At 58.0% G+C, this 22,041-nt stretch overlaps 1 protein-coding gene across 2 annotated transcripts in view; it reads right to left on the bottom strand.

The window, feature by feature from the left end:
- THBS2 (thrombospondin 2) overlaps nucleotides 1–21,770 on the bottom strand; it is a 28,202-nt gene extending 6,432 nt beyond the window's left edge. Inside the window, exons 1-17 of one of the 2 annotated variants that reach the window (XM_065930968.1) lie at nucleotides 21,610–21,770; nucleotides 18,959–19,033; nucleotides 15,143–15,699; nucleotides 13,982–14,066; nucleotides 11,074–11,270; nucleotides 9,831–9,971; nucleotides 9,154–9,250; nucleotides 7,841–8,005; nucleotides 7,493–7,669; nucleotides 7,193–7,366; nucleotides 6,849–6,976; nucleotides 6,618–6,770; nucleotides 6,083–6,301; nucleotides 5,357–5,464; nucleotides 3,830–3,989; nucleotides 2,177–2,295; nucleotides 1,317–1,551 (exon numbers count right to left, since the gene is read on the bottom strand). In XM_065930968.1, coding sequence (XP_065787040.1) covers nucleotides 1,317–1,551; nucleotides 2,177–2,295; nucleotides 3,830–3,989; nucleotides 5,357–5,464; nucleotides 6,083–6,301; nucleotides 6,618–6,770; nucleotides 6,849–6,976; nucleotides 7,193–7,366; nucleotides 7,493–7,669; nucleotides 7,841–8,005; nucleotides 9,154–9,250; nucleotides 9,831–9,971; nucleotides 11,074–11,270; nucleotides 13,982–14,066; nucleotides 15,143–15,699; nucleotides 18,959–19,010 — 2,767 coding nt within the window. In that variant the 5' untranslated portion in view covers nucleotides 19,011–19,033; nucleotides 21,610–21,770. Of the gene's footprint in view, nucleotides 1–1,316; nucleotides 1,552–2,176; nucleotides 2,296–3,829; nucleotides 3,990–5,356; nucleotides 5,465–6,082; nucleotides 6,302–6,617; nucleotides 6,771–6,848; nucleotides 6,977–7,192; nucleotides 7,367–7,492; nucleotides 7,670–7,840; nucleotides 8,006–9,153; nucleotides 9,251–9,830; nucleotides 9,972–11,073; nucleotides 11,271–13,981; nucleotides 14,067–15,142; nucleotides 15,700–17,633; nucleotides 17,651–18,958; nucleotides 19,034–21,609 lie in introns of those variants that run through there. The other variant, XM_065930969.1, reaches the window with a different exon arrangement.
- Nucleotides 21,771–22,041: the final 271 nt, after the last annotated feature.

Below are 22,041 nucleotides of genomic sequence, written 5' to 3'. Positions count from 1 at the left end.
CTGAGAAGACTTAGTACATGAGTCTCTGAAGCCCTGAGGCCAAGGGCTTGGCAGCGCTTTCTGGACCAGTGCCTGTAATCGCTGACATTTTGCCCCAGCACTCTGAGGAGGAGTCTGGACTCTCTTCTCAAAACGTCGCTCTGATAACACTGCAGTGAAGCTTGCCATGTGTGAGCTCCCGTGAGAGCCATTTCTTTTCATTCTGAACTTGAAATTGGGGTACAAAACCTGAACTTTGCCAGGGGAGATCAAGCCGAATTTCCAGCTTTTCCCTCTGATTGTCTTCAGAACCTTTGCTGCTACCTCAGTTGCCCCTGCTTGCAACCTACTTGGCATTGAGGGCAGAACTCTCTAATGAAAAATGATCTCCCTGGGGAGAAATGGACTTCCACTTTTAGGGGGCATCTTGTCAATTTTCCCAGGGGTGGGGTTGGGAGCCACGGACCAGCCTGGCTTATGGAGAGATGCCCGCTGAGACCTCATAGGTATGCAGTCCATCCATGCTAATGGTGACAATCCAGACGACCACTCACTAAATCACCCCATCGGAGTGCCTGATGCTTCAGAGGGAGAAAAGATACCAAGTTCAACCAAGTTTCCATCACATCCTTCACACGGCCCCTCAGTTCAGCTCAGAGGCAGACGGCCCCTCAGTTCTGCTCAGAGGCAGAGGGTCCCTCGGTTCTGCTCAGAGGCAGACAGCCCCTCGGTTCTGCTCAGAAGCAGAGGGTCCCTCGGTTCAGGTCAGAGGCAGACAGCCCCTCAGTTCAGCTCAGAAGCAAAGGGTCCCTCGGTTCCCCTCTGAGGCAGACATTCCGTGCTCTGGGTGACAGGCCCGCGCTCTGGCTGGCAGGAGTGTCCAGAGCCCCGACGACGTCCCCGAGCACCGGCCTCGCCTCCGCCCCAGCCCCCCAGCACCAGCCAAGCCCTCCCCCAGCCCAGCTGTGGGGAGAGAGGCCATCGGTCCTCGTGTCCACAACGGGCTCCGTGCTGCTCGCGGCCGGGTGTCCTCGGAGCGCCCCTCCAGCCAATGAGTCTCCATGTGCCTCGGTCAGTGGGCTCCGGCCCCCCGCCTCCCGTCTCATCCACAGCAGCCGCGCGTCCTCCACCAGCGCTGGGGTCAGCCTCCAGCAGACACCAGAGGCCGCCCGGTCGCCCCCGCACAGCTGCGCCCCTGCTGCGTCACCTGGACCCTGAGCCGCCCTGGGCTCCGCGCCCTCCAGGTCCCCTCCCCGGGAACCACTGGGGCTAACGAGTTCTCTTCGTCCAACATCTCACATCCCCGTGGCCCCGCTGCTCCTGCGGGAGGCGCCTACCGTCCGAGTCCTCCTGGTCGGGGTTGGCGACCAGCCGGCAGTTGTCCCTGTCGTCAGGGACCCCGTCGTTGTCGTCGTCCGAGTCGCAGGCGTCGCCCTGGCCGTCGTGGTCGTGGTCGGCCTGGTTGGCGTTGGAGATGTAGGGGCAGTTGTCCTGGTTGTTCTGGTGGCCGTCCTCGTCAATGTCCTCATTGTTGTCACACTGGTCTCCCACGAGGTCGTTGTCCACGTCGGTCTGCGAGGCAGAGTTCGGGGACAGCAGCACTGAGCCTCCGTGCCGCAAAACAGATGCCGGGGTGAAAGTCACGGAGCACGTGCAGGCTGGACCACCGCACCCCACACGCGCGCCGTGACCGCAGAGAGGAAACGGCCTCCTGCGATGGCCCGCCAACGTCAGAATGGGGACTGGAGTCCAGGCGCCTCTGCATCTAACCCACCTCCCTACAGGGGCCCGCTCTCCTTAAGGGAGAGTGCAAGGATTAGCGGCCGCACAGTCGAGTCCGTTCTGACAACGTCCTTTCTCCAGCACGTTCTGTGAACTGCACCAGCACGTTCTATTCCCACTGTGACTTCCAGAGGCCAGCCTGGAAAAGCAGCCAATTCCTCTGTCTGCATCAGGGAAACACTGAGCTGATCAGGAGACTCGCTCCCACGCACAGCGGGGCAGAGGCACCTACTGTCTGGCTGGGGGCCACCGAGATAGAGTCATGCTCAGCCTCGCGTTCAGTCAGCGCTTTCAATTAAAACGACTGAGCAGCCTGTGCTGTCACATCCTGGCAGAGCGCGTGGAAAACCACAAGGCCATACGGCCTGTGATGGTAACTCCTCGCAGACGCCCTGATCGGCCGCCCCGCCGGTACCTGCTCGGGGTTGTGCACCAGCGGGCAGTTGTCACAGTGGTCGCCCACGCCGTCCCCGTCGGTGTCCCGCTGGTCCGTGTTGTACACGTAGGGACAGTTGTCTCGCTCGTTGAAGACATCTGTGGGGTTCAGGGAGAACAGAGCCCCCAGAGTTAGAGAAGGCACGCTGCTTTGCTTACTACACTAAACAACTTACAGCCAAACTTCTGTTTAATAAAAAAGAAATCTAAGAAATCATAAAATGTGAAGATTATTAGATTCATGGCAGATTTCCCATTAGAAGGAAAATACCCTTAGTTTAAAGAACCAATGCTTGGAGGTCTCTGGATGGTGACGCACACCGAGGGTTAGCAAGCCAGTCACTGCAGCGTAAATGTCCGCGTCTTCACGCTGACTGTTTGCCCTAACACCCATGCAGAAAATGTACATCGAGCTGCTAGGGGCTGGCCAGTCACATGGGCTCCATAAACTCATCCATTTCCTACGTTACTAGGAAACCAACAAGGACAGACACTGATGGGGGCTTAGGTGCAGTACCTTATACCCAGAAATCTGAAAATAGATCATGAATTTCATTAATGACAAAGTTATGAAAACTGTGAATTAACCTGGCAGGTGGGGGATCCCAGGACATGAAGGGGTCCTGGCAGGTTGGGGGTTGCAGCAGGTGGGGGGCTCCTGAGAAGTGATGAGGGTTCCTAGCAGGTAGGGGGGTTCCTGGGAGGTGGGGGATTCAGGCAGGTGGGGGGGCATAGGAGGTAGGGGGTCCTGGCAGTTGGTGGGTCCTAGGAGTTGGTGGGGGTTCAGGCAGGTGGGGGGTCCTGGGAGGTGGGGGTCCTGGCAGGTGGGGGTCCTGGCAGGTGGGGGTCCTAGGAGTTAGAGGGTCCTGGCAGGCGGGGAGGGTTCTGGGAGGTGGAGAGAGTCAGGGGAAGGACCCCTGACAGATACAGGATTTGGAAGTCACAGATGGATGATGGGAGGAGATGCCTCATCTCCAGGAAAAGCCCTCGAGAGCAGTTGGGCAGACGCCGTCCTGTGCTGGTGGAAGCCAGTCAGTGAGACGCCGAGTTGCACCAAGAAAGCAGCCTGGAGACAGCGTAGTTGGGACGGCTGGGTGGGGGGAGTGGGTGTGAGTCTGGCGGGCTGCTGGCCGGGCTGCAGGCGCCCAGGGTGAGGCCATGCAGGCAGTGGGTGCAGGGTCATGCCCGCAGGCACCGCTTAAAAGGCCTGGTGCTGTCAGAAGTTTCCAGTGTCCAGGGTGAAACCCTAGCAGGGTTTTTGCAATGGACTTAGTGACGCCTGGAAGCGGGCCGTTGGGGAAACAGGGGGGGTACGGGAGACCCTTCTCAGAAGTTCGGTTTGTTCAGGGAAGGGCGCTGGGCTCCTGGGGCTGTGAGCGGCGGCGGGCATGAGAGGAGACACCAGGGCTGGCAGAACACGGGACGGGGAGCCGGGGTCAGGAAAGGAAGCTGCAGGTGGGCTGTTTTCTACAGTGTGGCCCAAGGCCCCGGGGAAGAGGGGCTGGATGGGGATGGTCTCGTGAGCAGAGACATGACTCGGGACGTCGCCTGTTGGTAAAGAGATGGGGCTGAGCGCCCCCGGCCAGCACAGAGCCCCGCGGCGTCCGCAGCCCGCGCGGACAGCCCCGCTCACCGTCCCCGTCGATGTCCACGGAGCAGGCGTCGCCCTCCCCGTTGTTGTCCGTGTCGATCTGCGCTGGGTTGTGCACATAGGGGCAGTTGTCGCATCGGTCCCCGACCTCGTCTTTGTCGTAGTCGAACTGACGGGGGTTGAAGAGAAGCTGGCAGTTGTCCTAGAATAAAAAACGAGGGAAGAATTCCAGAAACAGCGTAGAGACGCTTGCTAGGTTACTCATAACATGACTCGGCACTTAAAAGTCGTGTACTTAACGCAGATCAAGATGACCAAGGTAGAAACAGAGCCAGGAAGCTCGACCTACTACTTCTTGACATCAAGTCCTTTCCTAATTATGTACACTACCTATCCCTGTGAAAAATTTTGAGATTGTCTACGGTAAAAGGTGATACAGTATATATATAATGGTGAGGATAGACACATAAGACAGTGACCATAGGCATGTCAATGTTGAGGGAATGAAGGATAAAAAGAGTCGAGGCATCAATGGACGTGAACCCGCGAACAACGACTCAGCTGCTCTGGGTGCTAGTGCCGAATCACGTATGAGTACGTTAGATCGCACATGTCTGCTGCAGTTCTCTCGGGACATGGAGAGCCCCTCGGACTGCAAGGACATCCAACCAGTCTACCCTAAAGGAAATCATACCCTGAATAGTCATTGGAAGGACTGATGCTGAAGCTGAAGCTCCATCCTTTGGCCACCTGATGAGAAGAACTGACTCACTGGAAAAGACCCTAATGCTGGGAAAGATTGAAGGCAAGAGGAGAAGATGACAGCGGATGAGATGGTTGGATGGCATCACCGAATCAATGGACAGGAGTTTAAGCAAGCTCCAGGAGTTGGTGATGGACAGAGAGGCCTGGTGTGCTGCAGTCCATGGGGTCTCAGAGTCTGACACGACTGAGCGACTGAACAAGATTCTACTATCAAAGCAATGAGCGGTAGCCTCTCTCCTTGAAGAGACAGCCCTGGATCACTGGCACCACTCCCCGCCCCTCAACACCCCAGAAGGAGGATGGAAAAGTAAAAGTAAGCTATTGAAAGCGTTCTAAGTAGAGCAGCCCGCGAGGCTGCACGCCTGACTAGCTAACGTGCGTAGAAACCACGGGGTTCTCCCGGCGACTCCAGCCTCACTGGGGAGAGAAGTCCCAATGGTTCACAGTGACCGTTCGGAAGCGCTCCTGCCCCGGCGCTCCGGAGTGCAAGGAACAGCTCCGCGGTGCGAGGAATGGCCCCTGGCGCTGGGGAGAGAGGAACGGCCAGGGGCGCTGGGGAGAGAAGTCCCGGCGGTTCACAGTGACCGTTCGGAAGCGCTCCCGCCCCGGGCGCTCTGGAGTGCAAGGAACAGCTCCGCGGCGCGAGGAACGGCCCCGGGCGCTCCGGGGCGAGAGGAACAGCCCGGGCGCTGGGGAGAGGAGTCCCGGCAGTTCACAGCAGCGTCGAGCGGAGCGCTGCGCTCCCGCCTCGGCGCTCTGGAGCGCAAGGAACACCCGGGCGCTCGGGGCGCGGGAGCCGCCCACCTTCTCGTCGGTGACGCCGTCGTTGTCATCGTCGTCGTCGCAGGCGTCCCCGATGCCGTCCTTGTCGAAGTCCTCCTGCCCCGAGTTGGGCAGGAGGGGGCAGTTGTCCTGCGAGAGGAGGAAGCAGACGTTATGGAAACGTCCCTGAGCCCCCTGCCCTCAGGACCAAGCCGGGAGGGCGCAGCTGGTGGCACTCGAGGAAGCCCCACTGCGGGGACCTCACGGCCAGGCTGGGCCCCGCGTGTCCCGGGGGCTGCCCGAGGCCTAACGTCAGCACCGCCCGTGAGGGCAGAAAGGAGGCCTGTGTCTGGAGCCCGGGATCCCCGTGAGGAGCCCACGACCACAGAGCCGGGAGAGAAGGGAAACACTGGACGGACCGGGCCCACCAGGCTCCTCCCCAAAGCTCCGGCAGCAGTGACGGCCTCTGACCGGCCTCCAGGCTGCCTGGGGCCACGGCAGCTGCAGGGGTGCGCCAGGAGCCAGGGGCCAGCACCACCATCGCCCCATTCACTGGCTTCAACCCTCTGAATTCAGCCGATAAACGTGTGTCAGGTGCTCTGTCCCCCACCAATTCCAACAATTCCCCAGAACGACCCCTGGAATCTGCAGAAAACCCCGGGGACAGATGTCTTGGGGGCGGTGCTGGTGGGTGGCCTGGAGTTTCCCGCCCCCCCCCCCCCCAAGTCCCGGCGGCATCCGGCTGGGCACGTGGCGGGGCGCCCGCACCTTGATGCAGTGGTAGGTGGCGTTGGTGGCGCACACCAGGTTCTTGTTAGGCCAGCCGTCCAGGTCCGAGTCCTCCCCGCAGATGAGCCCGTCGCCCGCGTAGCCCGTCTGGCACTCACACTTGTACATGGGGTCGCTGAAGTGGCCCAGGTAGATGCACTCGGCGTGCCGGTGGCAGCTGTGGGTCTTGTCCTTGCAGGGGTTCTCGGGCTCACATACCTGCAGAGGCGAGGGCGCACGCTGACCCCGACCCTGACGGGGGCCCTGGGAGCCCAGGTCCGTCCAGACCCCCGGGGCTGCACTCCCCGGATGCCAAGCAGGGGCATGGCCCGCCCCAACCTCGGCGACACCTGGGGTCACGGTGAGGCCACAGCTCCTCACCCGGGCCCTCAATGCTGTACGTGGATACTCAGCTCCGCGGGCCTTGCTCCGCGGGCAGAGTAAGCGGTCCCTCCCCACGCCACCCGCCCCTCTCCGCCCCAGCCCGCCTGACCGTCCTCACACCTCTACTGGAAGACAGCGGCCGGCAGCTCACCTGCTTCTCAGTCCTGGCTGCCTCCAGGCCGACGCCAAAGGGCTGGTTCCCCTTGTAGCGTGGCGGGCAGGGCAGGCAGTGGTAGCCGGGGTTGGTGTTGACGCAGCGGTGGGCCTTGCTGGTTGCGAAGCACACGTCCGTGACCACGGCGCACTGTGGAACCAACAGGCTGGACGTGAGCTCCGGCCCCGGCCTCCTTGGGCCGCCCCGCGGCCTGGGGAGGGCACCCACCTCGTCCAGGTCCTCGCAGTGGGTGCCGTTGCCCAGGAAGCCCACGGGGCAGGCGCCGCAGGACCAGGAGCCGTCGGGGAAGCTGCTGCACTCGGCTCCGGGGAAGCAGGGGTTGGATAGGCAGCCGTCTGCAGGGAGGGAGGAAATGGTGAGGCTTGCAGCCACCCACCGGGCGGCACCTCGCCCAGGAGCAGCACCCAGCAGCGTGCTCAGAGACACGTCCAGCCCCACAGCAGGTGCCTGGCGGCCGAGAGGCGGAAGGCCGAGGAGCCACGCCGCACACCCACGTGCCGGGAGGCTCCACACACCCACCTGCCGGACAGCTCCCCACCCCGCACACCCACCTACAGGGCAGCTCTTCCTGTTACACATCTGGTGCTCCTTGACGTCCCCCACGCAGTCCTTGCCCCCGTGCTGGGGCTCGGGGCTGTTGCAGACGCGCGTCCGCTCGCGGATCCCTCCGGCACAGGTGACCGTGCAGGCTGACCATGGGGACCAGGGGCTCCACCGGCCGTCCACTGGGGGAGGGAGGACAGCGAGGTCATGCGGGGACGGGACCTGCGCTGGGACGCGGCCGGGTCTCCACGCGGGAGCGCCAGCCAGACGAGGGGCTCCCGGCGCCCGGCCGAGCCGTGTCCACTCACCCGGGCAGGGCGGGCCCTGGCAGGCTTTGGTCTCGCGGCCGCTCCCCTTGCAGTTCCGGCCCCCCATCTGGGGCACCGGCGAGTTGCAGAGGCGGATGCGGGTGACGTTGCCGACGCCGCAGGTCACCGAGCAGGAGGACCACGGCGACCAGTGGCTCCAGCCGCCGTCCTGCCGGACTAGCGCAGAGGGGGAAAGCACACCAGGCCTCAGAGGGCTGAGCGGAGAGCCGGCTGACCCCTCCCGGGACCTTCCCACCCACCAGGTGGGGAAGAGCCCCCGCGGCACGCGGCCCAGACCGGCGGAGGCCCCCGGGACTCCCAGGACCCCGGGGCGGGCCTGACACTCACTGCGGTGGTCGCACTTGCCCAGGCTGCAGGCCCGCGTCTGAATGGATGGCCCCAGGCAGGTGTTGCTGGTGACGTCACAGGAGCGGCCCCTCTGCTGGGTCCCCGATCCGCAGGTGGCCGAGCACTCCGTCCACTCCGCCCACGGGGACCAGCCTTCCTCGCCGTCTGCACAGGGACACCGCTGTCCGTCAGGCCCCAGGGGCCAGGACACGGGGGTCCCAGCCCTGCAGTCTGAGCAGACTCCCTGGGTAGATGTGGGAGGTGGGCAGACACGTCCGTCCCGGGGTCGAAGCGCGGGAGTGGACCCCAAAAAAGGGAAGGGGCCGTACGAGGAGCTTGCCGGGATGCCCACTGGCCCCTGGCAGGAAGGGGCCATGGGAGACCCTGATGGCTTCTCAGAGGAGACACCGATTCTGCTGCAGGGCTGTCGCTGGGGCCACCAGGCCGTGAGCTATTTCCACTCTAACCGCTGTTTGCTGGTTTACATACAGTAATGAAGCTTCAATTTGGGGTTGAAATGACAGGACGCTAAATTTAGTTCCAAATACTCTAAATGTGAACAAGTTAAATAAAAGGAAATTTCCTGCCAAGAAACACCCAATGCCTGCCATGCACATTAGTACACACTGTCCTGCATTTTCATCGTAAAACTCACCCTGGGACACGGGCATCATCACCCTGAAGCCCAGAAACGCTACATTTTCATGGAGACGCAGAGCCCTGCCCATCGCCATGGGCTCCCAGCTCCCGCCCAGGCCAGCAACCTGCAGGCCCCCAGACCAGGATGATGAGACGGGCAGGACACGCGGAGCATGTCTCAGAGAAAGCAACCAGTCCGGTCAGCGCTGCTGTGACACGGGAGGGGGCGGGGAGCCGCCGTGAAGGTGCTGGGGGCGGGGCTTGGCGGGGCTGGGGCGGGGCCAAAGGCAGGGGGAGGGGCGGGGCGGGGGCGGGGCGGCCAAAGGCAGGGGGAGGGGCTGGGGCGGGGCGGGGCGGGGCTGGGGCGGGGCGGGGCGGGGCTGGGGGCGGGGCTGGGGGCCAAAGGCAGGGGCCCGGCTGATGGGGGGATCACCGAGCCGGCAGGGAGCCGCGAGCGTCTGGGGGCTTCCAGAGCGGGGCACTGGGCTGTCCGGGAGCCGCGAGCGTCTGGGGGCTTCCAGAGGACCTGGAGGCTCTGTTGGCGCGAGGTCCCGGGAGCCCTGGCCCTGAGGACCGCAGCCCAAGCCCCCGACTTCCCGCAGCTGGCACGCGACGCGCAAGGACACGGCTGAGCCCAGAGAGCTGAGGTTGCGGCCCACCCGCCGGGCACTCACCGTGGACGCAGGACGGGCAGCACTCGCCCTCCACGAACCAAGGGTCCGCACACGTCGCGGGCGGGCAGCTGATTTGGTGGCAAACGGTCTTAAATTTCTACAAGGAAAGCAGCGTTTGTGTCACACGCGTTCAGAAACAGAAATGCTGAACAAGGGCCGGACCGGAAGGGTCCGGTGGCTCCGCTTGTTGCAGAGACGCGGGGACATCTCTGCCCTCAGCTGGAGCGGCTCCCTGGACCGTGACCCCCTGGGCCCCCCACACGGAGCACCAAGCCCAGGGCCCGCCACACCCAGCAGCGGGACAGGTGGGACGGGCGACGTCCAGTGTCCAGGCCGAGTGGGTGACCGAGTGGGTGAACAAGGAAACCAAACGGGCTGCCGTCCTGTGGGCGCTGACAATCCCCCGGGGTGTGTGCTGAGCCCGAGGCCCTCGCAGGACCCAGCGGCATCACACCCAGGAGGGGCGCCTGCCAGCCCTGCCTGCTCCGCCCCCACCACCGGGAGACCCTGGCCGCGCACTCCTGGTTCTCCTGCAGAACCACGGGCTGACTCCTCATCCGGGGTGGCCTCCATCCGCACGGCTCCTGCAGGCAGCATGTTTAGCAGGGGCCCCGCGGGGTCTGGGGGTCCGAGCGTCCAGCCCGGGGCTGCCCCCCGGGGACTGTGCATCCGCTCACCTTGCAGGTGCATTTGGTGCAGCTGTCCACCACCCAGGTCTCATTCTCTGCAAAGAACCGGCCGTCCTGCCAGCAGGCGGACATGTTCCTGGTCTTGGGGGGCCCGCCAATGAGCTCCCAGAGAAACTGGTTGTCATTTGACTGGAGGATGGAGGAAAGGACGTCAGTATGGACGGACGAGGCTGTGCAGCCTTCGTGCTCAGCCACAGCCCACACCAAACTCCCATCTTTAAATAGATTGTCCTCTGAATCCGGGCTTCCTGTTTCCTGGGAGATGAATCTCCTTGAGTTCAAGACTTCCCAGTGGAGGCCATGTAGCCCGTGAGCACCTGTTTTCCACCAGAGTCCTCTACTCACGGCATTCTAACCAGATATCTGGGTCTCTGTCCAGGGAGCTGGCTGGTTACTTCTGGTTAGCAAAGGCTAGTGGTGGTTAGTAAATGTTACTGATGGTTACTCATGGTTACACATGGTTGGTGTTGGTTAGTCATGGTTTGTGGAGGTTAGTTGTGGTTAGTGGTGGTTACTCATTGTTAGTGGAGACTAATTGTAGTTAGTGGAAGTTAGTAAAGGTTAGTTGAATTAGTGAAAGTTAGTAGAGGTTAGTCATAGTTGTGGTTAGCGGTTACTCATGGTGAGTGGTGGCTAGTTGTGGTTAGCAGTGGTTAGTCATGGTTAGTGGAGATTGTCATGGTTAGTGGAGGTTATTTGTGGTTAATGGTGGTTACTCATGGTTAGCAGAGATTAGTCATGGGTAGTCTTGGTTAGTGGTGGTTAGTCATAGTGACAGTTACTTGTGGTTAGTGGTGGTTAGTTGTGGTTTGTGGTGGTTACTAGTGGTTAGTGTGGTTAGTCATAGTTAGTGAACATTATTTGTGGTTAATGGTGATTACTCATGGTTAGCAGAGACTAGTTATCATTAGTCTTGGTTAGTGGTGGTTAGTCATAGTGGCAGTTACTCATGATTAGCGCTGTAGTCATGGTTAGTGGAGGTTACTAATGGTTAGTGGTGGTCACTCATGGTTAGCAGAGATTAGTCATAGTCATAGTGGCAGTTACTCATGGTTAGTGGTGGTTAGTCATGGTTAGTGGAGGTTTCTAATGGTTAGTGGTGGTCACTCAGTTAACAGAGATCAGTCATGGTTAGTTATGGTTAGTGGAGGTTAGTTGTGGTTAGTGGCAGTTACCCGTGGTTACTGGGGGTTAGTCCTGGTCAGAGGGGCGTCACCAGCTATGCACCCACCACTTTGCGCAGGTTCTCGTGGAGCTGGTTCACAATGACGTGCAGCCCCGAGAGCTCTCGGATCATGCTGCCCAGCTCCTCGCAGGAGTGCTCGCACACCTCTGGGCCCCTCTCCGCACTCCGGCCCACGTGATCCATGGTGACCATGGGGCTCAGGTGCAGTGTCTCCGTGTTCTCACTGATGGCGTTGGCTTCAGCTGAAGGAAGGAAGTGGGACAGTCACAGCCTGGCCGGCACAGCGGGGTGCTGCTCAGCGTGCTCGTGCTACGTGGCTCCCGGGAGCCCGAGAACTGGCGTCTGTTTCCCACCACAGCCCGTTCCCACCACAGGACCCTGCCCTTCACAGCACCATGGGGACCAAGCCTCAGACACTGCCGGCCGCAGAGCAGAAGTTCAGCTCAGGTAAAAAATGCAAAAGCATCAGAGACACATCTGCCTCGTGTTCAAACTGGTTAGAGGCAACAGCTTCCTGTTTTTCTTCTTTTTTATATAACTATTTATATAACTTATTATCTAAAATAAATTCCTTATTTTGGTCCCAAACCTCAAATCTATTTCTGACCCCATAATCTCTATACATTCTGACAACCTCTCTCAACTCCTCAATTATCCCATTTTTTAAATCCTAAACACCATTTATTTTGGCTACTTGTTCTGCATTAAGGTAAATTTTTTTTTCTTGCTAAATGAGTAATTTTGTCAATTCTCTGCTGGCCTTGGAAGACCCCTGAAGTGCAGAACCTGGACTATGGACTCAGAACCCACTGCTCAGAGATGGTACAGGCCTCGGAAATCCCCAAACACAGGACACACATCTACACCAGTAAAGACAAAAGTGATCTGGGAAAGTCCCGAACCAGGCGTGGCCTCCCCGTGGAGCCAGCCAGGTGGGACATGGTCGCCAAGGCCAGGCCATGTCGTCTCCACAGTGACGCTCATGTCTTGTCTGAGACGTTCCATGACTGAGTCACGACTTGTCAACATTACAATTCTGTCAGACCTTCTATGATTGGGTTTTTATTACGTGGTTGTAAATCCTTGTTGCAACTCACACGGATCTTAAGAGGTTCCCTCAGACTCGCCAGGCCTAAAGCCACGTGTGTGTGTGTTGGTTGCTCTGCTGCTGCTGCTAAGTCACTTCAGTCGTGTCCGACTCTGTGCGACCCCACAGACGGCAGCCCACCAGGCTCCCCCGTCCCTGGGATTTTCCAGGCAAGAACACTGGACTGGGTTGCCATTTCCTTCTCCAATGCATGAGAGTGAAAAGTGAAAGTGAAGCCGCTCAGTCGTGTCCGACTCTTTGCGACCCCATGGACTGCAGCCCACCAGGCTCCTCCGTCCATGGGATTCTCCAAGCAAGAGTACTGGAGTGGGGTGCCATTTCCTTCTCCAGAAAGCCACATATAACCATAAGCATATTAATCACTAGTCGTACATAGAAGAATAAAAATAGGGCAACAAAAATGCCCAAAAGTCCCAGGACCACCTTACGGAAGACGAGCAGAGTCCTTCTTCAGGAGAGGACGTCCCAGCCTACAGCATGGGGGGCTGAGACTGGGGTGAGGGCCACTCCACCCCCACCCCCTGCCCCCTCTCTGAGGGTCATCGCTCCCTTTCCCTCTCTCTGTCACCCAGACATCACCAGGCAACTGCTCCCAGGGATGCTCGGCTCAGATCAGAGACAAGCAAGGCTCCCTCCATCTGTGTCCTGGGACCACCTTCTCTTCCTGTGTGTCCTCTTGGATGTCAGTTCACTCTGTCTTAGCATTTTCAGAACTTTTGCTTTTTTATGACCACACCCCTCAGAAAGACTGTGAGCTAATCCAGAGGGACCTTGATTCAGCTGGAGCTGGCGGTACAGGGTGGGATGTCGTGGCCACAGCGCTCAGGGAGTCTGGGGGCTGAGAGCAAGTGTGTGGCCCACCATAAAGCCCTCCTAGGTGCCAAGCATCACGATTTAAACTCTTTCCCTCCTGAACTCAACTGACCAACAGCTGAGAGATGTGCCGATTGAAAGGCAGCCGGCCGTGGACGGAAAAACACACTCAGAGCTGCACTCACGCTGCGATGCCAGTGATCAGGCCCTGGGCTCTGAATCCTCAGCGCTGCGTTCCCACATGGGGTCAAGGACTGGGTCCCAAAGCTACGTTACAGATATCAAACCCCATATCCTTCCACGTGGATCCAAAAAGCGACAATTTATATTTGTGTACAGTTGATGTAAAGAAGCCTTTTAACAAAGTGAATCAGAAGATGGGGTCATGTGGCAGTTGAGAGCCTCCTCTGTGGGGCTCAGCCTGGGTGGGGGGCAGTTACAGGCCCTATCAGTCCCCACCCTCTTTATTTGTAAAACGAGGAAAGCGGGTGAGCCCAACTCAGGGGGTTTTGAAGATGAAATATGTTGCATTCAAAAAGCCCAGCATAGTGACCTTCAAATATCAAACACTCAAGACAAGGTTGACAAATTATGGTTGAATATAAATTCAAAATGCAATTAACAGACAGTGTGGGATTATGTCAAAGGTTCAAGTGGTCAATTTCATAATACGACGGTATCACCAGCTGTGACTAGTATAAAACGTCCCATAAACCAAGCTTGACAAAGAGCTATGGAGTCATCTTATGAAGAAGATCTTCATACATCAGTAGGCTGGCATCATTGCATATATTTAAAATCATGTTAAAATGCCAGGGATGCTTTTGGCATGTAAAATGATTATATTTGAATAATTAAAATGTATTCACAGTTAATCCTTCAAGCAATGTACTGTTTTCGGATGTCAGCACACCCAAGTTGACCAGCCACCTGGGCAAGGCCAGGATGGCACCGTATTCCAACGCGTCCCCTTACCCTCCACGGCCCTCCCCACGGGAGGAGGACCCGCCGCAGCGGGACCCAGGCACCTACCTCCCTGGTTCTGCTGACAGCCTTTCTTGCTCAGAAGATCCTCCACCGAGTTTTCAAAGACTAGGTAGACGTTCTGCAGCAAACCCTGAGACACGTACGAGGACAGAAACACAAGCGGGTAAACAGCAGACATTTCAGGACATGCTAAGCAATGTCTCAAAGACACAAGATGCAATTTAAAGCAGTGAGAACGTTTTCTCCTGCGCTCTTATTCTCAGCAGGTCTGAAATCTCGTTAATGGGTTACCTGTGTATGTTACTTCAAAGCTTCGTTTGAGGCCAGAGGCAGATGTGGGTTTGACTTAAGAAGGGAGAGCGTTTGAGAGAAGGGGCTTGAGAGGGATGGTGGAGACAGGCTTAGGAGACAGATCATGGAGGCCACACTCTCTGCTGGGGACCTTGAGGGTGACCAGCACTCCCACGCGTGGCCATGGGTTGCAGGAACATGCACTGCTCTGCCTGTCCATGGAATAGACAGCTCGTCTATGAGACCAGGCAGTCCACCCCGCGACAGTGAGGATCTCGTCCCACTGGGCTGAGGGCTTCCTGACGACCGCCAGAGACCACACGGGGCATCTCTAGGCCTCTTACTGAAATAGCTGAGTCTGAACATACATTTATTTCCAACACACACACACACCTGGAGGAGAACAGTCGCTGACCCTCTGCTGTAGTTTCTAAACACTTGCATTTAGAAAAAAATCCTCTTGCAAACATATTTTACCTGAGATGAACGTGGAACCACTCCCTCATAAATCAACAGCCCTTTCCTTAGGAAACATGGTTAATTTTCTCTCCTGCCAGCCTGTCATGTCAGGAATGAACTGGAATCTGGGGACCCCGGGAGACATCTGAACTGAGCTGATGTCTCCATGATCAAATCAATGTTCAGTCTGGAGATCGGTGACCATTCTGGCAGCTAAGAAAGGTGTCTGCGTCCACGGCTCTGTTGGGCCCTGGGTCAGAGTGTGTGTGTGCACGTGTACCGTGTGTGGTGTGCGCATGTGTGTGCAATGTGTGCGCGCGCGTGTGTGCAGTGTGCGTGGGTAGTGTGTGCCGTGACCACGTGCCAGCCGCTGTGCGTGGGCGCTCCTCACGCACGCGTGCCCGTGTGCACACCCCCACCCAGGCCAGGCCCGGCGGCAGTGCCCGCAGCACCTACCCGGAAGTGGCTCTCGCGCGCCGCGCCCTTGGCCACGTACATCCGGCTCCTCTCGGTCTGCAGGTGCTCGTAGAAGGGCTCGTCCAGCGCGAAGCTGTCCATCAGGTCGCAGCCCACGTACAGGCTGTAGGTCTCTCCGGTCACCTGCACCGTGACGTTCTTCCACTGGGAGTCAGCCAGGCCCACGTCCTCCAGGGAGATGACGTGCTGGGTGCCGTCCACCCAGTAGGTGAGGTCCAGGGTGTCCGCGGGGCCGTTGGACACGATCTCGAACTGCCTGTGCGCGGCGCCCGGGCCCTCCAGCGCCAGCAGGGTGCCGCGGGACCGGCGGTCCTGCTTCAGGCTGGCCGTCAGGAAGAAGCCCTCCTTGCGCCGCATGGCCTCGGCGATCCGGCTCAGGTGCTCCGCGCTCACCGGCGGGATGTAGTCGAAGCGGACGAAGCGGTAGGCGGGCACGCTGGGGTCCGGGCCCCGGAACTGCTTGGCCCCGATGGTCTTGCGGTTGATGTTGCTGATGCTGAAGAGGTCGAAGGCGGTGTCCTCGTCCTGGTCTCCAGCTGCTTGGGGAGCAGGGCACGAAGGTCAGGGGCGCCGGGGCACGGGGCCCTCCTCTCGGGGGCCAGGCAGGCTCACACGCGGCCCCTGCGAGGCCCGGGAGCCCGCCCCGCCTCGCTCACCTGGGCGCCGCCTGGCCCGCCCTCCCCGCCGGCGACTGCCACAGGCCCGGCTCGCGTGAGCGGCTCTCTGTGCGGACCAGCGGACGAGCCTTCACGGAGAAAGGGAGCGGCGTCCGGCCCGACTCCCGCCTCCCTGACAAGGGCCCTGCGCCGCCGTCTCGGCTCCGCCTTGAGCGGGGCTCAGGGGAGACGCTGCCTCGCGCACCCAAGCGCCGCGGAAAGCTGCCGGCAGCTGCACCGCTGCGGAGCGGCTACCTGCGATGTCGCTTTCCTGGAGACATAATCTGAGCTGAACTCCTCCCGTGGGGACCCCGTATTTCTCAGAAATACACCCTGCCTCTCAGGGCTCACACTGCCAGAGAGCGTCCGAGAGACCACGAGCCTCAAGGCCACAAACGCATGGTTTCAACACTCCCTCCAAATACTGGAAAGAGAGGCTGTCTGCCCTCACCAACACTGCAACACTTTAAATCATTGGAAATAATTTTCTGAACAGAAAGTCTAAACAAAGTATAACTTTTATCTAATACTCGGCAAATTGCAGCATTTGATTGCTTGGTGTTGTTGACAGAAGTGTTCATCTTACTACCCGCAATAGAACTATTTGACCATATGTCAAATATGCTTAAAATCATTAAAGACTTTGACTCTGCAGTTTTACTCTGGTAAGTTATCCTAAATACGTAATCACAAATGCAAGGGTATATGTATTCACAACAGTATTCCCTGTGGTGCATTTATAGTCATGTAAATGTGTAATGTAGATGGGAATGGCCTAAAGATACAGGAATACAGAATATTCCTTCTAATGGAATATTACAGTCATTAAAAATCATGTTATAAGAAAATAAACACGTGAAAAAATATTTAAATATGTTTTTAAGTGCAAAAATGGGGGAAGGATAGAAGCTGTAGAACACCAAATACTTCAGTATGCTGTAAATATTACCTACAAAAAAAGGCAGCGGTTTCTCTGGAGGTCCGGTGTTTACGGCTCTGCACTTCCAATACTGGAGCCGCAGGTTTGATCCCTGGTTGGCAAATTGACATCCCGCATGCCTTGTGGCACAACCAAAAAAACCCAAATAAACAGTTGTTGTTGTTGTTGTTTCTAATCCAATTTAAAAAAGAAGGAAGACAGACCATGTCCAGCAAAAGACTGCATCTACAGGTGGGAGGGTATTTTTCTCTAATACCTCAGTTTTCCAAAAATAAATTTCCTACCATATGGACTCAAAAGTGAGTGAAGATTTATTTTAAACCAAGTTAAGGTCCTAAGGGGTGAGCTGCTCCAGCCAGGCCTCCACTTTATCCACCCTTATCCAGCAGGTGACCCTTGTCCTGGGGGCCCAGGACACTCACCCTGAGCGCTGGACCAGGTCACCCAGGGCATCCACACTCACCCTGAGCGCTGGACCAGCTCACCCAGGGCATCCACCCTCACCCTGAGCGCTGGACCAGCTCACCCAGGGCATCCACACTCACCCTGAGCGCTGGACCAGCTCACCCAGGGCATCCACACTCACCCTGAGCGCTGGACCAGGTCACCCAGGGCATCCACACTCACCCTGAGCGCTGGACCAGGTCATCCAAGGGCATCCGCACTCACCCTGAGCGCTGGACCAGGTCACCCAGGGCATCCACACTCACCCTGACCGCTGGACCAGGTCACCCAGGGCATCCACACTCACCCTGACCGCTGGACCAGGTCACCCAGGGCATCCACACTCACCCTGACCGCTGGACCAGCTCACCCAGGGCATCCACACTCACCCTGACCGCTGGACCAGGTCACTCAGGGCATCCACACTCACCCTGAGCACTGGACCAGGTCACCCAGGGCATCCACACTCACCCTGAGCGCTGGACCAGGTCATCCAAGGGCATCCGCACTCACCCTGAGCGCTGGACCAGGTCACTCAGGGCATCCACACTCACCCTGAGCACTGGACCAGGTCACCCAGGGCATCCACACTCACCCTGAGCGCTGGACCAGGTCATCCAAGGGCATCCGCACTCACCCTGAGCTCTGGACCAGGTCACCCAGGGCATCCACATTCACCCTGAGCGCTGGACCAGGTCATCCAAGGGCATCCGCACTCACCCTGAGCGCTGGACCAGCTCACCCAGGGCATCCGCACTCACCCTGAGCGCTGGACCAGGTCATCCAAGGGCATCCGCACTCACCCTGAGCGCTGGACCAGCTCACCCAGGGCATCCGCACTCACCCTGAGCGCTGGACCAGGTCACCCAAGGGCATCCGCACTCACCCTGAGCGCTGGACCAGCTCACCCAGGGCATCCGCACTCACCCTGAGCGCTGGACCAGGTCACCCAAGGGCATCCACACTCACCCTGAGCGCTGGACCAGCTCACCCAGGGCATCCACACTCACCCTGAGCGCTGGACCTGGTCACCCAGGGCATCCACACTCACCCTGAGCGCTGGACCAGCTCACCCAGGGCATCCACACTCACCCTGAGCTCTGGACCAGGTGACCCAGGGCATCCGCACTCACCCTGAGCGCTGGACCAGCTCACCCAGGGCATCCGCACTCACCCTGAGCGCTGGACCAGGTCACTCAGGGCATCCACACTCACCCTGAGCGCTGGACCAGCTCACCCAGGGCATCCACACTCACCCTGAGCGCTGGACCTGGTCACCCAGGGCATCCACACTCACCCTGAGCGCTGGACCAGCTCACCCAGGGCATCCACACTCACCCTGAGCTCTGGACCAGGTGACCCAGGGCATCCACACTCACCCTGAGCTCTGGACCAGGTCACCCAAGGGCATCCACATTCACCCTGAGCGCTGGACCAGGTCATCCAAGGGCATCCGCACTCACCCTGAGCGCTGGACCAGGTCACTCAGGGCATCACACACTCACCCTGAGCACTGGACCAGCTCACCCAAGGCATCCACACTCACCCTGAGCTCTGGACCAGGTCACCCAAGGGCATCCACACTCACCCTGAGCGCTGGACCTGGTCACTCAGGGCATCCCACACTCACCCTGAGCGCTGGACCAGGTCACCCAAGGGCATCCGCACTCACCCTGAGCGCTGGACCAGGTCACTCAGGGCATCCCACACTCACCCTGAGCGCTGGACCAGCTCACCCAAGGCATCCACACTCACCTTGAGCGCTGGACCAGGCCCACAGGGCAAGCAGCAGCAGTGGCCGCAGCATCTTGCGTCTTCCCAGCCAAACCCCTGCAGATAAATCAGACCCTGTTACTTAAGGAAACATAACCACAACTTCTAATTTGGATTGGAAATTTTACTCATATGATCATTTAAAAACAGTTTGTGTATAAAAATCAGAAACAAATGGATTTGTGGGCAAAGTTAGATAGAAAATATGCTTTTCAAATGAGTTTTTCTAACTAAAGTTGGTATTCATTGGACTAGCATTTGTCAACAAGCACTGTACTAATGATGTCCTAAGCATTCATATTATTTAATCCTCATAATGACCTAGGAGACAAATATGATCATTATCATGTCCATTTTACAGATGAGTAAGTGGAGGCTCAAACAAGTTAAGTGCTTACCCAGACCCAGAACATAAACCCAGGAAGTTCGAATTTAGAAAAATATCAGCCTGGGGAAAATAGCCTACAAAGGCATTTTGCATAAATAGCCAAAAAAAGTTGCACATGATTTAATTAAAGAGAATAAATAGTAACTGTATATGAGTTAGAAGTAAACCTAGTTTGCTGGATCATAACTGCTAAGAAAATAGCCTTCTACTTAGTAATCATTTTTGCTTTGCTTTTCTATTTTCTTGAGGCCTGTTTTTCCATTCTTGAGGATTCTCAGTTGGCAGGCTCAGCAGACACTGGCCCAGAAGTCAGAGCCTGGCCGGGAGCCTGCTCCACTGTTAACCCCTGCTCGGCCTCCCCGTGTCCGGGCCTCAGCCTCCTTGCCTCCCCTGAGCATGGGCCCCAGGGCCCTTCCAGAGACACGCTGCGTTCCACAGAGGTGAAGGCAATCTGAGACCCCCACCCTCCTTGTTTAGGGCTTCAAGGGTCCTGAGCTTCTTGATGAGAAAGAAATCCCTGCAGGAGCCTCTCCAGAAGGAGCGACTGTCCCCGAGAGGGGGACCGTCGCCTGGGGAGGGGCTCCAAGCAGGACTCTCCTGTCCCCGCAGGCTGCAGACACCTGCCTTCAGCCCGTCCACAGCAAGTGCGGGGCTTGGCTGTGTTCTGCAGCCCCAGGCGGCGGGCGGGCCCCGCGGGCAAGGCGCAGGCTCAGAGCTGCGCGCCAGCATCACCGTGCTGGGGAAGCGTCCTCGAGTTCTCTGGCCTCAGGCACCCCTTCTGAGGAATGAGGACCGGGCATTTAAATCAGCCAGTCACAGGGTGAGTGTGGGAAAAGAGCCCAGCAAGTCAGTGTTTGTAAAGACTTCTGAAGCGCAGCCCAGTAGGAGAGACGGAGAGGCTGCCGTTAGCAGGACTCTTCCGAGGACGGAGTCACGCGGTGAACCCTCCTCGGGGACTCAGAACAGCACTGGCACTCCGTGAGTGCTGCACAAGTGACTTCAGAGTAAGCGGGGGGCAGGCATGTCCTCTGTCCCCCACAGACAGACAGCGGGACCACTGCCTCCAGCAACAAACTCCGTCCGAATTAAGAGTCCCCACGTCCTGAGGGCTCAGCTTCCCGTCGGTCCCGAGGACACAAACAGAGCTCTGTCGGGAACAAAAGCAAGCCCTCTGGGGCTGAGACAGACGTGTCGGCGCTCTGCCATCAGCCACACGGGCCTGGGGGGCCCATGCCGTCTCGGGGGTCGCCCAGCAGAATAGAAACCACCAGGGTCTTGGCTGGGGCTCCAGCCTTCTCTCGTCCCGTGTTGTTAATAGGCAACACAGACACTACGGGGACACATGCTCCCACGTTGTACACCTCGCTTCACACATTCAGGGCTTAAGGTTATAGCTTTTTCCAAAAGAAAGCTGTCTGCAACAGAATGTCGTTAGCACTTTTACAGTTACACCTAATTACATTAGAACTTTCACAAAGATCTGCAAAGATCTTTTGCAATTCTTATACCAGCAATCAGCGCAAACATAACTTTACTGAGAAACACGACCTTCCAATGGCCAAAAGCGAGGTGATTCAACAGAACCCCTCACTGTCCTCAGCCTCCCCTTGCAAAGGAACCTGACCCCCCTTCACAGAAGTTAGGCTAATTTGCTAATTCCCGCCGCCTTTTCATCTGCAAATTACCGCCCAAACTTGTAAGAACAGCTGGAGTCTCTGGGTAGTCAGGGCAGTCTTCACTGACTTACTAAATACCATTCATTAAAAACTTTCAGAAACACTTTTCAGCTATGAAAACAGTTTAGCATACGTCTTTGTAACTTCTCATCATTCTTTCACATCCTCGGGAACAACTTCTAGTTGCTTCCTCACAGCCTCCCCCAGTAACAGACTTTATGGAAGCATCCTGTTCAGTGGCTGAAACGGAAGCCTCTGCCCAGGATTCCAGGCAGGTACCTTCAGGAAAGCCCCGGGGGTCCTCAGGCAACGGGCAATCCCGGCAGGATCACAGCATCCTCTGTGCAAAGATGCCAAAGGGAGCTCACCTGCGCCAGTTCTGCACTGAGCAGTAGCAGGTGAGGGGAGGACCTGTTTCTGCTTAGGTGCCAACGGGCAAGCTCCCTCCCTGCCTCAAAACTAGTTTGCACTTTCTCCTTCTCCCCTCTTAGAATAAAAAATTTTTAAAGACTTTTCTGGAAAGTTAAACTACAGCGCAGTGATTTGGTAAATGGAGAAGCCGCTCTTACCTGGTGTGGAAACCCTGCGGGAATGACTGGCTCAGAGCCGGGAGCGGGTCGGGGAGGGACGAGCGGCCGCAGGAGACCCAGCCCCGCTCTGCGGAGGAGCTGGGCTTGGATCCGCGGCGGGCTGCGGCCGCCCCTTATATGCGCGGAGTCCGGTGCGGCGGGCAGTCAGATGCACGCGGAAGCGCTGGACTCGTTCCCCGGCGGGATGACATAATTCCTCCTCTGATCTCGCATTTGCTGGAGCACCTGGCACGGGTCCGGTCCGGCCCCCTCCTGCCCCCACCCGGGCGGCCCGCCCCTGGTCTGGCCGCAGCCGGGGGACCACGGGGGAGGAGCCGGGGAAGACGGACTTTTCCTGCCTTCTCTCAGGAAATACAATGCTATAAATAAAACCAGCGAGATTGGCTGGAGCTTCTTGCTGAGGAGAGAGAA

Source organism: Muntiacus reevesi, chromosome 3 (assembly GCF_963930625.1).
Source record: "Muntiacus reevesi chromosome 3, mMunRee1.1, whole genome shotgun sequence".
In the NCBI taxonomy this organism is placed as follows: domain Eukaryota; kingdom Metazoa; phylum Chordata; class Mammalia; order Artiodactyla; family Cervidae; genus Muntiacus; species Muntiacus reevesi.
Note: the sequence above shows the minus strand (reverse complement) of the source record. Positions and strands in the feature narration are given on the sequence as shown.